Raw genomic sequence first — 17,717 nt, forward strand, 5'->3', positions numbered from 1 at the left:
TCATGTCTCATCAATGCATGTTACTAATTCAACTTCTTCCCCAGAGTTTTTCATTGTTGTCTCGCAGCTCTCTGCTGATCGTGGTCCTGCATGACGCTTCCTACTACTATTATATTCTATCACCTTAGCTGTTCTTGTTTCTACTGTTCTGCTGTAATAACTGCCATTACAAATGAGTCATATTCACATTACTGTAGATATTATTATAGTTACTGGTTACTGGCTAAGTGTGTCTGTCTTTGTCTCTCTCTGTCCATCTGTTCGTCTTTTCTCTCTTTCTCTCTCCTTTTCTTCCTCCCCAACCGGTAAAGACAGATGTTCGTCCTCCACAGAGCTGGGTCTGCCCGACGTTCCTGTCTGTCGGGAAGGTTTTTGTTTGAATTGTTGGGTCAATGTAAATACATAAATAAGTCATAGAGTGTGGTCTATACCTAGTCTGTAAAGTGTCCTGAGATAACTTTTCTTATGATTTGGCACTATAATTAAAATTAAATTGAATTGAATTAATGTGAATATCACCTATATATTATGGCAGCTAATATAGTAGAATAGTAGAAACAAGCACAGCTAAGGGGATAGAAGCTCAGAGTATCAGAAACAGTATTATCCCCCGGCAGGTTAGGCCTATAGCAGCATCATTAAGGGCTAACTAGCTTTTTTAAAGAGGAAACTTTTAAGTTTTATTTAAAATATGGGGACAGTGTCTGCCTCCTGTACAACACTTGGGAGTTGGTTCCACAGGAGAGGAGCTTGGTAGCTGAAGACTCCCATTCTACTTTTGGAGACTCTAGGAATGACAAGTACTCCTGCATTCTCAGAGAACAGTGATCTAGTCGGGTAATACAGTACTATGAGCTCTTTAAGATACGATGGAGCCTGACTGATAGGAGCTTTGTAGGTAAGGAGACAGATTTTCAATTCTATCCTAGATTTCTAGATTTCTGGAGTCATCAGCTCTTCTTTTCATCTGCATGTGAGGAACTTCACCAGCAAATCAGAACACGTCCAGACGTTAACAATATTCCACAGATCACAGTGATCTACAGTCTATCAACTAAATGCTTAATCATTTACTAATGATTGGTTTAGTATTATTTTATAATTTATTAAAGGATTATAGGTGACTAAAAATACATTTGTGATATGAGCTCAGACAATGTCCAACCATGAGCAAATTCAAACAACAGTACAAACGGATGGTGTTTACAAGGTACAGGGAAGAAGAGGGGTGTGACAAACACTAGGGTTCTCATTTCTTGCCATACTTGTCGTTTATTTATTTATACACAAGCGGTTATTGTTTGTTTGTTTGTTGGAATTGTTGGTTTTGTTGAGCGTATTAAATTTTTTTTTATAAATAAATAAATTAATAAATAAATACATTAAAAAAAATGTAAAAAAAATAAATAAATAAATAAAAGAAACAGGATAAACAGGAAGTAAGAAAACCTATAGTATAGATACTAAGTGGAGAAGGGGTAGGAATGAATAAGCTTATGCTTCTTCCTGCTCCTTTTCAAACATACAAAGTGTTTTTAATGACTCGTGTTTCAAGTGTAATTTTTTTTTTTTCCATATGTTTGAAATAAAGCATTCATTCATTCATTCATTCATTCATTCATTCATATGCACTCAATATCAATAATTTACAAACATTTGTAAATGTTTGGTGATGATTATTTAATTATTAACCAAAGGCTTACAAAATACTTAAGATCGTTATATAGTGCTTGATTCAACCATAAATGCATTATTACATAATAAAACCAACCAAAAATAATCTTTGATCCTTCATTTTTATTTAAACAATAAACATGCAATAAATAAAAGTGATAAAAGTAGTGTTTTTTAATTCAAATCTATCAATGAAAACAGGAACTGCTGAATGAACACTAAAAAAGATATGTGTTACACAGTTGAGTACAAATTCAAAATATCACTAAAACTAACAAATGCTTTTTGTAGTTGAGAAGTAGAACAAGCCCTACATGTAGTATGCAGGGGTTGGGTACAGAAAATAGGGGTTGAGTTTACGTTCTACTGAAGCAAAGCTGCTGCTCTCATGGGTCTGGCGGCGGTAGTACCTGCGGAGGGCGGGACTGCCGGGGTGGCACTGTCTCACATGAAGGAAATACTCATCAGGGCGACTTGAGGTGTAACCACAATCCTCACACACAAAGATCTTGGAACGTCTTTGGCGGTAGGCATACTGTTGATGAACGCCATGAATCTTCTTCATATGGGACTCCAGGGAGCAGCGCTGTGTAAAGGCTTTCTCACATAGCTGACACTTGTAGGGTCGGATACCTACAATGGGGGGAGAAAAAAGAGGTGCTTTTTGTTTTTACTGTGCATGTTTATGTGAATGCACTTCTCCTTTCAGATTGGTATCAGTGGCTCAGTAGTTGACACAAATGTTCGACAAAAGCGCTGTCAAATATGGTTATTTAAAAGCAGGATAAGCACAAACATTAAATAAACACCTGGAGACAAAATTGAGATGTCTAAAAAAAAATTGAGGTGATTGTGAATAATTTCAAGAACTTTCATCGTAATAGCGTGACAGCACTTTTGTTAATGAAGGGTTGTCTTCTGTACCTCTGTTCTTCTTCTGTTAGATTCTGTTTGGGGGCTCCTATTTTTTCAAACTATTAGGGCGGGGATTCAAAACCTTTAAGATGATCTGTGGGGATGCATCAATCGACTACACTTTAAGAATAAAACAGCCTATATTTGTGAAAACCTCTTAAATTCAAATTTTACCTCTCAAGTTGTCTCAAGCAAGTTCATATAATAAAAGGTATACACAATGAGGCTACTTTACGTCAATAAATGCAACAGATGCAGCATAATCTTAAAAAAATGTTGTTTTTTTTAATGTTAGAACAAAGAACAACTTAACACAACGTAAAACTATACGATTGTGGTTTCAAAACTTTATTTTAAGTTAACAGTTTTCTATGGAAGCCTAGAAAAAAGGATGCAGCAGACATTCTTTGTGAGTGAGTGATTAAAAAATTGCATACTACAGTTTTGGAATTTATGAAACACCACAGATCTTTTAAAGAGTCCAGGTCACCTGCAGTTTTATAAAAACTAAAATCCACCAACAGTCTGGCCTTTATCATATTAACACAGACAGACGGACCAACTCCACATGGAGGTTTTCCTCCACCTTTCTCTTCCTGCTCACATACACCACCATCTTAGCCTGCCCTAAAACAAAGTTTAAAAGCTGGCTCTTGTGTCTGTGCTGGCGAGTGTATCTAAAACCACAAATAAACACCTGCTTACTAAAACTTTCTCTAAAACTGGTAAAAACAACTTGTAAAAACAGAAAAAGTGTTGACAGACGGTGCCACAGTGGGAAATTGTCTCTCTTAAGCCACAGAATGGGCATTTGTCTTCTACAGATTCCTTTATCATGGACATAAAAGAGTTCACTGCCATGATGCCATGGAGCAGCCCCATGTCTCTTGCATAGTGGAGGCTTGTAGAGAGACCTCCACTAAGGCCTGGATCCCAGGTCCAGCCCTAAAAAAGCCCTCCAAGGAGTGTCTGTCCGTCCATTTAGTTTTTTTCTGTTCAGTGTTTTAACCAACAGTTTATCAAAGTCAAAGTCAAAGTCAGCTTTATTGTCAATTCTTCACATGAACAAAACATACAAGGAATCTAAATTTATTTTCTCACTATCCCATGTGTAGACTAGAAAAGACAAAGACAAGACACAATAAGAAGTGGGAAGACACAATGGTAAGTGACACAACATAAATGATCTAACTGCTATAGTAAAAACAATACAATACAATAGCAAAAATAATAATAAAAGTGCAGATGGTGGCATCATAGTCTTACAGGTCTTGAGAGAACAATATATATATATATATATATATATATATATATATATATATATATATATATATATATATATATATATATACAGTATATATATATATATACACAGTACAAACCAAAAGTTTGGACACACCTTCTCATTCAAAGAGTTTTCTTTATTTTCATGACTATGAAAATTGTGGATCCACACTGAAGGAATTAAAACTATGAATTAACACATGTGGAAATATGTACTTAACAAAAAAGTATGAAACAACTGAAAATATGTCCTATATTCTAGTTTCTTCAAAGTAGCCACCTTTTGCTCTGATTACTGCTTCACACACACTCTGCTTTCTCTTGATGAGCTTCAAGAGGTAGTCAACTGAAATGGTCTTCCAACAGTCTTAAAGGAGTTCCCAGAGATGCTTAGCACTTGTTGGACCCTTTGCCTTCACTCTGCGGTCCAGCTCAACCCAAACCATCTCGATTGGGTTCAGGTCTGGTGACTGTGGAGGCCAGGTCATCTGGCGCAGCACCCCATCACTCTCCTTCTTGGTCAAATAGCCCTTACACAGCCTGGAGGTGTGTTTGGGGTCATTGTTGTGTTTAAAAATAAATGATGGTCCAACTAAACCTAAACCGGATGGAAAAGCATGCCGCTGCAAGATGCTGTGGTAGCCATGCTGGTTCAGTATGCCTTCAATTTTGAATAAATCCCCAACAGTGTCATCACTAAAGCACCCCCAAACCATCCCACCTCCTCCTCAATGCTTCATGGTGAGAACCAGGCACGTAGAGTCCATCCATTCAGCTATTCTATGTCGCACAAAGACACGGTGATTTGAACCAAAGATCTCAAATTTGGACTCATCAGACCAAAGCACAGATTCCCACTGGTCTAATGTCCATTCCTTGTGTTCTTTAGCCCAAACACGTCTCTTCTGCTTGTTGCCTGTCCTTAGCAGTGGTTTCCTAGCAGCTATTCTACCATGAAGGCCTGATTCACACAGTCTCCTCTTAACAGTTGTTCTAGAGATGTGTCTGCTGCTAGAACTCTGTGTGGCATTGACCTGCTCTCTAATCTGAGCTGCTGTTAACCTGCAATTTCTGAGGCTGGTGACTCGGATGAACTTATCCTCCGCAGCAGAGGTGACTGTTTATCTTCCTCTCCTGGGGCGGTCCTCTTGTGAGCCAGTTTCTTTGTAGCGCTTGATGGTTTTTGCGACTGCACTTGGGGATACTTTCAAAGTTTCCCCAATTTTTCGGACTGACTGACCTTCATTTCTTAAAGTAATGATGGCCACTCGTTTTTCTTTACTTAGCTGCTTTTTTCTTGCCATAATAAAAATTCAAACAGTTTATTCAGTGGGACTATCAGCTGTGTATCCACCTGACCCCAACCCCATTTATAAGGCAAGAAATCCCACTTATTGAACCTGACAGGGCACACCTGTGAAGTAGAGGCGCTGTCCCTCTCTGCCAGTGATGTAGTGTTTGTAGTCCATGAAAGGTCCTCACTGATGTGCACCCCCAGGAATTTGGTGCTACTCACTCTCTCCACAGCAGCACTGTCGATGGTTAGTGGTGGGTGGTCGGTGTGGCCTCTCTGGAAGTTAACAACAATTGCATTCGTCATGCTGACATTTAGCAGGAGGTTGTTGTTCCTACACCAGGTGGTCAGAAGGTCTACCTCCTTCCTGTAGTGTGTCTCGTAGCCCTTGGTGATGAGACCCACCAGAGTTGTGTCGTCCGCAATCTTTATGAGGTGATTGGTGATGTAAGTTGGTGTGCAGTCGTGCGTCAATAGGGTGAACAGAGGACTGAGTATGCAGCCTTGTGGGGCCCCTGTGCTCAGGGTGATGGTGCTGGAGGTGTTGTTCCCAACACGTACTGCTTGTGGCCTCTCGCTGAGGAAGTCGAGCAGCCAGTTGCAGAGTGAAGTGCTGAGGCCCAGCTTGTCCAGTTTGCAGATGAGCTGTGGTATTATGGTATTGAATGCTGAACTGAAGTCTATGAACAGCATTCTCACATACAGTCTTTCTGTTTCAGGTGGGTGAGGGCCGTGTAGAGGGCAGAGCAAATTGCATCCTCTGTGGATCGTTTCGCCCTGTATGCAAACTGGAAGGGGTCCAAGGTGGGAGTGAGGGGAGGGGGGGTTTATGTGTTACTCGGCTAGCCATTCAAAGCTCTTCCTGATGATGGGTGACAGTGCCACAGGACGGTAGTCGTTGTAGCGGGATGGGGATGATGTCTTCGGCACAGGTATAATTGTGGCGGCTTTGAAGCATGATGGGACAATGGCTTGCTTCAAGGAGGTGTTAAAGATGTCAGTGAAGACATCCTTCAGTTCCTCTGCACAGTCTTTCAGCACCCTACCAGGGATGTCGTCTGGGCCTGTTATAAAGAGTTTTCTCTGAGGCCCCCTCCAGGGAGACAGGGTGTGTTGCCTCCAACAGAGGCCCAGAGCAGTCTTTAAAATCCACAGCCAGAAAAGTGTCCTCCATGCTGGGGGAAGAAGATCCGTCTGTGAATGTTTTTAAAAGCAGGGTGTCTTGACCTGTTATTTTTCCAGTAGTCAAGCACGTTTTTTATTACCCTGGTGGATCTCAGGCCCAGCTTAACAGCCAGTCCAGTAGGGTCCTTCAGCTGGGGCCCGGACAGCTCCACCACCTGGCCAAGCGTGGAGATGCCTGCAGTCTGCAGCAGCCTTGTCAGTGAGAGTCCTGCCCAGCTCGGGTGGTCCAGCACCGACCCGTACAGAACGGGCTCCTGCAGCAACCAGTGATGGGAGTCCCCCTGCTGCTGCCTGTCTTTTTTAAGCAGGTTCCAAACAATAAAAAACCTTTTATAAAAACCAGGAAGAGTTGATGAAATTATCTTTTCGTCATTCATTAAAAACAAATTAAGACCCAGGCTGTAAAAATGTCCCAGGATGCACCGGGATAAAGGTCTCCACAGAGTGTCCTCTGGCCCAGTCAGTAATCTTTGAATAAACTGCAGTCTGAAGGCAGCGCCCCCTGCTGGCCAGATGGACCAGGCCCTGGCCACCCTCCTCCTAAGGAAGGAAGAGGACACTCTGTGGAACCCAGTGCATCCTGTCTAAAATTAATCAACTAAAACCTGTTTTACCTGTGTCAGGAGAGAAACTAGCATAGCCGGTGCCATAGGGCGGACAAGACCAGGTTGTTCAGGATCAGGGTGCGACCTCTGTATGACATTTTTGGTAAAACCTTTTGAAAAAAACCTTTTGTAAAACCATTCTCCCAGTTATTCTTTTTATGGCTCTCATTCCCCAGAAAGACCCCAAGATATTTGAGTCCTCCTCTTTTCCAATGTAGGCCTGCGGGCAGCATGAGCCGATCCCCCCAGCTCCTCCCCAACCAACCATCGCTCTTCTCCCAGTTCACCTTGCCGCAGAAATACAACCAAAGTCCTTCACAGTATCAGTTAAAACATCCATATCTCTTTGGGTATTGACCAACACAATAAGGTCATCAGCATAAACAGACAGTTTAAAAGACACATCACACTTGGGGAAACACACACCGTTCAAATTGTTCCTAAGTTTATGGAGCAGAGGCTCGATGGCCAGAGAGAAGAACATCCTATAGAGAGAGCAGCCCTGCCTCACACCTCTCTGGGCGTCAAACGGAGTACTCAACCCGCCATTTATCTGAAGGACACTGGCAATATCACTATAGAGTGAGCGGCAGTAGCTCAGTCCATAGGTGACTCGGCTGGTAACCGGAGGTTCGAGTCCCTGTGTGGACCATGAATGGAGCGTGGACTGGTGGCTGGAGAGGTGCCAGCTCATCTCTTGGGCACTGCAGAGGTGCTGTTCAGCAAGGCACCCAACTGCCACTGGCAGCCCCCTCGCGCTAACATCTCTCCATTCTCCTTCTTCTAGAGAACCTGTATCATGGCTATAAAGCCTTGGTTGAACCCAAAGGCAGCCAGAGTCTGCCATAAATACTGGTGTTCAACTCGGTCAAAAGCCTTTTCCTGGTCTATGGAAATAAGACCAGTTTATACAGCCAATGAGGGGGTCCAAATAAGGGGGTCCAAAACATCTCAAATTAAAGTGATATTATCACTTATGAGCCTGTTGGGCACACAGTAAGTCTGGTCAGGGTGGTTGAAGGACGCCATCACCTCCCTCAGTCTCAGGGCTAGAGTTTGGACAGGATTTTATAATCCGTGCACAGCAGCGAGACCGGCCTCCAGTTTTTGCAGGTCTTGTAGGTCTCCCTTCTTCGGCAGCAGGGTGATGACGGCCCTCCTGCAGCTCAGAGGGAGTCTTCCAGTCAGGAGACTTTGGTTCAGCACCTCCAGCAGGTCCTGTCCTATAATGGACAAAATAGACTTGTAAAAGTCAACAGGAAGGCCATCCATCCCAGAGGCTCTGTCATTGTGCATGCTGGTCTGGCTGGATTATTTGTCCACTCACTCTTAAAGAGGTCTCTGTAGAAACCGGCAGCAAACTTCCTGATCTTAGAAGAGTCTGAGACTTCAGAGCTGCCACCCGTGCGTAAAGAATGAATGGTCTTCCTTTGTTCCTTAGTCCACTGAGACTGGATTTATGGCTTAAAATCCCCTCCCCATTAAAATCCATCCTCCAGTCACTCTCATTATCTGCTGTGCTGTGGGTTTCCTGTACAAGCATCACATCTATTCTCATCATCCCCATCAGTTTAAAAAGAGCAGCTCTTTTAAAATCAGCCCTGGCTCCGTTCAGTTCAGTTTCGTTTAAAATGCTGATGTTCAAATACACATTGGTGGAGGAAAGCTTAAAAAGAAACCAACAGTGATAAAACATGTCAAAAACACCTATGTTTAAAAATCATCTTCGTCATCAATGATTTGTGCCTTCACTCTAACTAATAATTTCCTTAAACGATAAATCTCTTTGTCTGTGACCTCTTCAACAGTCTGACATTATCAAAATGGTCCTCCACTACAGGAAGTCTGGCACGTTTTGTGATCTCTAAAAACTTTTTGATATCTTCAGGAGAATATAGGTTATGAGTTATTATAATTTGTTAACTCAAGATTCATTGATTCATTTTCACTGTTCTCATTACAACTGTCAGTTTGTTTGTTTTTCCCAGTCATTTTTTGTTTTCTGGTTTTGGGCTGTTAATGTGACTCAAATCCAGTGCATGAAGCGCTCATGGGGTCGACCATGACCCCCGAAGGCTCGGCAGCCACCGAGGCTGAGGCCACTGCAACGCCCACGGGCGTCGGGGCAACCAGCGGAACCACCGCAGACAGCGGCGCCGCAGCACCTACCGGGGAGCCGGGAGGCACTCCCCGTCTGCAGCGGCAGCAGCTGGCCACCGCCCTGCCCCTCCAGCCGGGCTAAATGCCCCTCTGCTCCACAACCAAGCATTTCATGGTCTCTGACGAAGCGAAGACCATATAGTTAAAACCCTCCACTTAAAAAGAAAAGGACAGGCTGAGATCACTTGTCGTGTCTTTTGAGGATCATGCACATCATGAACGGCGGAGCATTGGAGATTGTTACCTTTATGGCGGGCATGACGCCGAGTCAGCCTCTCAAACTCAGTGGCAGCTACCGCCACCGGCATGGTGACAAACAAACTCTGCTTTTCACTCATAGACTGTATAAATGAATGGACGGAGCGACTGGGTCTGAAAAGGAAAACCAACGCGGAAGCGCCTTAAGCCTGTATTCTAGTCAGTGGTCGGCAGGGGGCGATACGTGGGTTGCAGAAGACATCCGATTGTATTCAAGTCAACGGTGAAAATGATCAACTTCGCGCCTCGGCTACAATAAGCCAGTTATAGAGGTTTTTATTGTCTCTATTGTTAGTTTGATGCCTTTTACAATACTCACTGGTTTTAATTTTTTCAAATTTGGTCCCAGTTTGAGTGAAATAGACCATAAAGCAGGGGATGCATTGGGGGCGTGGCTTACTTGTGATTGACAGGTCTAGGAGATTTTGAGCCTCAGACCTAACGTTACATTAGCTGTGGAAACCTACAGCCGTGATGTTGTTCCTCTGTGTTCGCAGTTTGTTTTCAGTTTAACCGGTTAAACTAAAGACACTCCAAGCAGCCTGCTGTTCAGTTAATCCGGTGAGTACCGTTACAAATTATTTTAAGCCTTAACTCTCGCTAACCAAACTTAGCAGGTCAGCTAATATCACAGTTAACATTGATGTACGTTGTTCACCAAGCTAGCACTTATGTTAACCTGATATTAGCTTCGTCATTTATGTGCTAATAGCTGCTTGTTGCCGGTAACCTTTGCATAGTATTGCTATTTCTCTGTGAGTATGCGCTGTTGGTAATGTTTTGTAAATTAAAATGAGCCTGTATGGCTGAATTTGTCACATATATATTTGTATTCAAGTGCTTAAACAAATGTATATTCATTTTCGCGTCTTAAATGAACACAAACAAGTTCAGTTTTATAGTCTCTGAGAGGATCAGTTCTTCTTAGACAAGGATATAGACAGATGCATCATGATGCACTGATCACACAGTAAATGTATCAATACTTAGTGGTGAATGTAAAAAACTAAATCCGGTATCGTTTATGATGTGTTTTTATGTTATATGGTATGCTTTATTGATTTGATGTTGTTTGTCTTTTTGCTACATCTGTAAAGTTTCTCCACACAGAGAAAAGTGAGTGGCCGGTGCCAACAGAAGGAAGAGCTGATCTGAGGAGGGGCATATTTGGTGTCAGTCATCTGGTTGTAAAGAAGGTCGACTGCATGGACAACAGTTTAAGTTCTCATATGTGTGGTGATGATGAATTGATGGTCATTTATACGTCATTCTACAACACAGGGTTGCACAACTAAATGCAAGTTGTATTCACTTTATGCTACACAAGAGCAAATATTTTTATTGTGAAGGAGGATCATCACCAAATCACTTCTGCTCACCAGGCTCTGTTAATGTTGGGAACTCTTTAAATCACCCACTGCAGTTTTTGCAATTTATTTATTATTCTCTGTCCTTAATGTGCACAATCATTTTATTCATATCCACAGTTATTGTAATGGAAAAATGTAATAAATGATGATCCTAGTTTTCTGTTTTCCTGCTGTGATTGTATTAACATGAACTCGAGAATACTCTTGCTTGGGGAATTATATGCAAATTTCTATAATGTTGATAACAGCTAGCATACTGTATAAAGAGCATTGTAACTGATTACAAATTGTGGCAAAACTTTTTTCTATGTGTTCTTGTCTGTTTACAATACTGTACATTTTGCTAATGTTAAAATTCTTACCAGATCTGCACCATAAAAACATCAACAAACTTTTGGCAAGTCCTTCATAAAAACTTTTATTGCACATTAAATTGGAATTATTTAACAATTACAGTATATTACCCCGCAAAGATAATACTTAAATGTGTACAGAAGATTGTAATAAATAATAATTCATTCAGTGCAAAATTTACATTCAAGTGTATCTATGTAAAAATACATACAGTAAATACATAATGCAGTATGTCAGCTCCCTAATGCCAAGGCTGTTCCCCTGTTCTCTGTAGCTCTGTCAGCCCATCACCGGCCATATTCTCCTATGATCCACACACTGGCTGGATGGACAGAGAAAACTGTAATGGTAAGAAATGGATCATATTGTAGGCTGTAAAGGAAAAGCCTTAGTTATAAAAAATAAAATGTCTGCTAAACTGTTTTACATTAAATAGCAACAAAAAAGTAACTTATTACTCACAGCAGGTTTACATGCCATGGTGACTGTCATGCTGTTTTTATTCCCGAAACAAAAGATTAATATCTATGGCTTATTAGTTAAATATTTTAATATTTTATGTCATTACCAATATTAATAATGCAGTTGAAAGGACTTATAAAAAAAGTGTACAAACGTTAATTCTTAACACATAATGCTGAGCTGTACTCAGACAGTATTCTGTGGTGTAAACTAGTTAAATTAGCTAATTTCATCTGCTGATATCCTGAGTCTTGAACAAACCGTAGGTAATAATAATGTAATATAATGCCGTTATCGTTCCCTTATTCACGTTATTTACCGTCTAACGACAGTGACAGCATACACAGTGTAACTTCAGCTACAATAACAACACAAGGTTAACGGTTATTTTTCATGTTAACAAAACTAATATCTACTACAGTAATGAATGAAGGATGAGTTAGCTGTACATCTTACCTCCAATTATCCAAGCTAGTGTTGTTAGCAGCAGTGGCTCAGATACGTCAGGTTGCTGATAGAAGTGGGAGGATAGATCATTGGAGGATTTTAAGACATTGGACCCCTAGTGAGGTCCAACTCAGGATCCAATCGATTCATCCCTTGTCCACCCAAGCTCCTCCCTTTCCTGCCCACGGTTGCAAAACTTAAACATGGCAGCGCCCGTAGACATAGAAAAAAGAAGATGGCAGCGTCCGGGGCGGTTTCTTTTCGGAGGTTCGCAAATCTATGAGTGACGTCACCGTAGCTCCGTTCATTCATTATACAGTCTATGTTTTCACCACCACCAAAACACCAAACACCACAAAAAACACCTCTAATTAAAGAAAAACTGGAAACACATAAACACATCAAAAAAAAAGAGAAAAACTCACTCAAAACAGCTGAAAAGCTCAGCACACACCACGCTCTCAGCACTCCATTCACTCAGAGAGAAAGAGAGAGAGCGAGCAAAGTTCATTCCTGACCTGTGTGTGTTCGCATATGCCTCTTGAGGTCGAAGGTATCATTGAATCCTTTGCCACAGAATCGACATGGATGTTTCTTCAGCAGGCTGTGGCACTTGAGGTGTCGAGTCAGCATGCGTTGCAGAGGGAAGATCTTGTGGCACACTGAGCACACAAAGTCACCTGAGCCGGGGGCAGTACAAGGACGTTGCTGGTAGAAAGAGATAAATGTAGCATAAAGATAACACTGATCAGCATCAGGATATTACTGCAGGGTTTAAGCCCAATAAAATATAATTATTTTTTTACATTCTGCAATCTGGGCAGATCACAGTGTGATGTCACTTCACTTTCACCCAGGAACACCGAGGAGCTGTAGTGTTTATTCATCGACAAACTGTAACCTACACTGACAGTTACTCTACTCATCGTCAGCCGTGCTGCTGGACACTTGACGGACAAGTTGTAACCAGTATAGACAGAGTTGGATAAACAGTCAGTCTGAGACTGATGTGATGTCAACGGTCAAGGCACAGGATTACCTATTTAGCTCAAATAGTCACTAGTCCACTAAATAGTTTCTGGTTATATCAGAATACTTTTCCACCTTTTTCACCTTTTTTGAGCAAATGCAGCTTTAAGGCGTCCTTTATTCTACTCTGTGGCATGAACCAGCCTTATATCTACATTGTAACATAGATGGTCGGAAGTCACTTTTTGCAAGTCCAAGTCAAGTTTCAAGTCTTTAAAGGGATGTTCGGGTCACGTCTCAAGTCTCTGAGCAAGTCCTAATCAAGTCTCTTATGGTTTTAATAAATAATAATATAGAGTTGTTGTGCAACCATATTGTATAATTACACAAAGTCCCAACTAATGACAGTTTATAATCTAGTTTAAATAAAGGAAGTCTGCTGCTCCCTTTACCTGAACCAATTACAGACACACCTGAAACTTCAGGTCCTGCTCTCATTGGAGGATTTTAAGACATTTGATAATAACTTGGAGGCAGACTCATCTGGCTGTAGATATTCTGACTGATATATTAATGATTATGGTGGATTTTGATATAGGTTTGCTTTTTACTTGATATTTCATATATTTTATTGTTGTATTGTCATGTATTTTAATTTATATATTTGCTGGTTTACTTTTTTGATATATTTTTATTGTATTATAGTCCTGTATTTTGATATATGTTTGCTGTTTTACTTGTTATTTGATAGTTTTTTATTATAGTCATGTATTCATGTAAAGTCATGTAAAGTAGACCCTACTGATGGTCAATGTATGAGTGTGTATTGGAAAGACCCGATGTGGCGTGTAAAAGTTGTCAGCACACGAACCTCTGTATAAGAGGGGAAGTTCTGTTAAGAGACACTTGTTAAGAGTGTGTTGACCTTGAGTCAATAAATTCCCCTTGATGGCTGTGAGACTTCTGTGCTGACTCCTTCTTGTAGACCTTTCTGTTTTTATAATACATTTTTCTACTATAAATTGGTGACCCCGAACGTTCGATCGGTTTGGACCTGCTTGCTGGGACGACGGCTGAGCTCACCATTGCAGGGGCTGTGCAGAAGGCGCCAAAAAGGTAGGAACTTTTATCCTATCTCGCACAGTTGTATGCCTGTTGAGGCTCAGCCTCGACTCAGGGTCTTGTGTGATCCTGCATGCAGGACAGCTGCTGTAAATCTTTAAAAATTGCAGAGATTTAATAATTAAGGAGTATTTCTCTAGGTTTAACGGCGTTAACCAGCAGATGGAGGCAGCACCGGAGAGAAAACACTTTTCAAAAATATGTAAATAAACAATGTTTACCTGCTGTGATTTGGGCAGGAGGAGATATTTTTTTCCCCAGGATGGTAGGGAAGGGTCCCGCCTTTTTCTTTTTTAGAAGGGTTCTCCTCCCACTCGCGATTGCTCTACGACTGCAAGGGAAGCTCAGCTTCCCCTAGTATGTCACCAAAAAAAAAAAGTGCTGTACTGCTGTGTGTAACTTTTATTGACTAAATATGCGCTAGAAAGCCTTCATCTTTTGTTCAGAATCAGCTACTTATCACAGGTAACCAGCACAACTTCCTTCTCATTCATCCACACAGCGCCACAGCACTTTACACAGTCGGACGCTCAGCTTCTACTGACTTCAATGGGGAAGTGTAGAGTGGGTTGTTCCACTGCAGCCAAACTAGATGCTCATTGGATAAATGCTGGGCTTTGTCCCGCCCATCGGATGCTCAGTGTCTCTGGAGGTCTATGGGACAGTGGGCTGGCCCGGACGCCCGGCTTCCGCATGATTGATGTCTGCCGTTTGTTCGCCCTGAGGGACAGCAGGGCTGTTTTTCTTGTTTTTTTTTTCCGGTTGCTGATTGGATGTAGCTCTTAGCGTGATGTGACATGTGTTAGAACAGATGCCACAACAACATGGTGAAGTAGAGTAGACATTTTTATCCAGTGGTGTAGTAGAACACAGCGCAGAAAATAATCTGTTGTAAAGATGATCAAAACAGACTAGCCAACAGCCTGCTTTAAATGTGAGATGACGTTACACGGCCAAATCAAATAACCTATTGGGCGAAAGAACTTCTACCCAATCAGAGGCGAAAAATGTGGGACCTTCCTCTACCATCCTGGGAAAAAAAATAGCGCCTCCTGCACAAATGACGGCAGGTGAACATTGTTATACTGTGTAAATATATGTTCATAAAATACACACCAAATTCTGAACATGTTACACGCAAACTCATCATCTCACGACTGCAAGGGAAGCTCAGCTTCCCCTAGTATGTCACCAAAAAAAAAAAGTGCTGTACTGCTGTGTGTAACTTTTATTGACTAAATATGCGCTAGAAAGCCTTCATCTTTTGTTCAAAATCAGCTACTTATCACAGGTAACCAGCACAACTTCCTTCTCATTCATCCTCACAGCGCCACAGCACTTTACACAGTCGGACGCTCAGCTTCTACTGACTTCAATGGGGAAGTGTAGAGTGGGTTGTTCCACTGCAGCCAAACTAGATGCTCATTGGATAAATGCTGGGCTTTGTCCCGCCCATCGGACGCTCAGTGTCTCTGGAGGTCTATGGGACAGTGGGCTGGCCCGGACGCCCGGCTTCCGCATGATTGATGTCTGCCGTTTGTTCGCCCTGAGGGACAGCAGGGCTGTTTTTCTTGTTTTTTTTTTCCGGTTGCTGATTGGATGTAGCTCTTAGCGTGATGTGACATGTGTTAGAACAGATGCCACAACAACATGGTGAAGTAGAGTAGACATTTTTATCCAGTGGTGTAGTAGAACACAGCGCAGAAAATAATCTGTTGTAAAGATGATCAAAACAGTCTAGCCAACAGCCTGCTTTAAATGTGAGATGACGTTACACGGCCAAATCAAATAACCTATTGGGCGAAAGAACTTCTACCCAATCAGAGGCGAAAAATGTGGGACCTTCCTCTACCATCCTGGGAAAAAAAATAGCGCCTCCTGCACAAATGACGGCAGGTGAACATTGTTATACTGTGTAAATATATGTTCATAAAATACACACCAAATTCTGAACATGTTACACGCAAACTCATCATCTCACGTTTCTGTAATACATGAGATAAACAACTGAAATTCACACACAACACAACATTAACAAAAACAAGGGCTGGCTTGTTCCAAAAATGCGCTGTTCTTTCTGTAGTTAGTGTGGACGCAGGTCCACATTCTTACCCCAAACGAACCACACCAGAGTTTGTTTGGAAGGGGACCAGGACCACCTCTTCTACAAGGTCTCGGTCCGCTTATTTGGTCCACTTCTGGTGCGCAACTGAGTATGATTGCTGTATTCCTACCCGCACAAACCAACTCTAGCAAATGAGGGAACTCACTCAGGTTCCATTCAACCGGACTACATAAGGCTGGTGTGAGAGCACCCTAAGGCTGACAGCCCTTACCTTGTGGGTCTGTCCCTGACCAGCCTTGTTGTGTGCGTTCTGAGGATAGCCCTTTCCTGCAGGAAATACTCTGAAATAAACTCAAGCTTTTTTGCTCTGTCTTTTGCATCTTTATTAATTGCCTCTTTTTGATCGTTATCGACAGATTCTTTCCCCCACACCCATGTTGTACCTGCCTTACAATAGGCCACTTCCTAATGTCAGAGCTTTTATTTAAATAATATTCTCTCTATCTTCATACACTGTAACAACAGTCATTGCAGCAAAACAAACTAGACCTGGCATTTCTATCTGTCTATATAGCTGCCGACCATGAGCCTAGGGTCTCTGATTTTCCTCACCACTGTGGCTCGTGGGGGGATTGTTTGTGTGAGTGTGCTCAAAAGACTGATGATGAGAACTCACTGCCCACTGATGATTTGACACAAAAATTGAATTCAATTCCATCACTAGTCCTTTGAACAAAATTAATGAAGAAATGAAAAGTCTCTTCATCACTCTTCACTACACTAATGTAAATCGTATCCTCTGCATTAAGAAGACAGGCTGAAATTGTCCGCTATCGACAGATCCCTCCTGCCCTTTGCCAAAACCCTAGCATAAGCTGTTTCCTCCATGCTACCCTATTAAGCTTCCATAAAAATCACAACGCGTCCAGAGAATTTTTTTAACAGTCTATAGGTCACACCCTTAGGCCCAGGGGCTGGGAACTTTAACATCAATTGGATTGTCCAACTAAAAAAGCAGTATGTCCTTCACAACTCCTTAACTTCTAAACAAAGTTAAGGAGTTGCCGTAGTGACGGATAAACAGGAAGAAACTGGGTAACGTTAGCTGTCCTCGTGAATGCCTCTATGTTTAGTTTTTCATGAAAATGTTAAACACAACGTTACCTGAAACATAACTTTACCTATCTGATCAGTCTTTATAGTTTTGTTTGAGGAAATGTGTCAGTCGCGTTTTGTGTCGGTCACGTTTTGTTTGTTGCTTGTTGTTACGGTAACAGGAAGAGAGAGAGTTACTCTTCCTGATAATATCTATCTCTAATTCGTAATTTCTGCTGCTTGTGTGTTGATCACTCGTTGTTTCACTGTTTGCTGCTCTCACTAAATTCAGCTGTTTTGGCTATAATATTCACCACAGCGGCTAACTACTGCTTAACATTTAAACATCCACTAGTTCTACTCAAGTACTCACAGCTCTCCTTCTTTCAGCCACTTTCTACAAACAACACTGGTTACTGGCAGCTCCATTCTGAGAAACGTGAACTTAGCGACACCAG

General features: G+C 41.7%; 1 protein-coding gene across 1 annotated transcript in view; it reads right to left on the reverse strand.

Moving 5' to 3' along the window:
- Positions 1-1,984: 1,984 nt before the first annotated feature.
- Positions 1,985-17,717, reverse strand: part of LOC310956354 (putative transcription factor ovo-like protein 3) — a gene marked incomplete at both ends in the record, with an annotated part of 30,134 nt that continues 14,401 nt past the window's right edge. The window contains 2 exons of the mRNA XM_083926551.1: positions 1,985-2,307; positions 12,527-12,716. Coding sequence (XP_083782677.1) covers positions 1,985-2,307; positions 12,527-12,716 — 513 coding nt within the window. The remainder of the gene's footprint in view (positions 2,308-12,526; positions 12,717-17,717) is intronic.

This window comes from Echiichthys vipera (genome assembly GCF_963691815.1).
Source record: "Echiichthys vipera genome assembly, chromosome: 14".
Classification (NCBI taxonomy): domain Eukaryota; kingdom Metazoa; phylum Chordata; class Actinopteri; order Perciformes; family Trachinidae; genus Echiichthys; species Echiichthys vipera.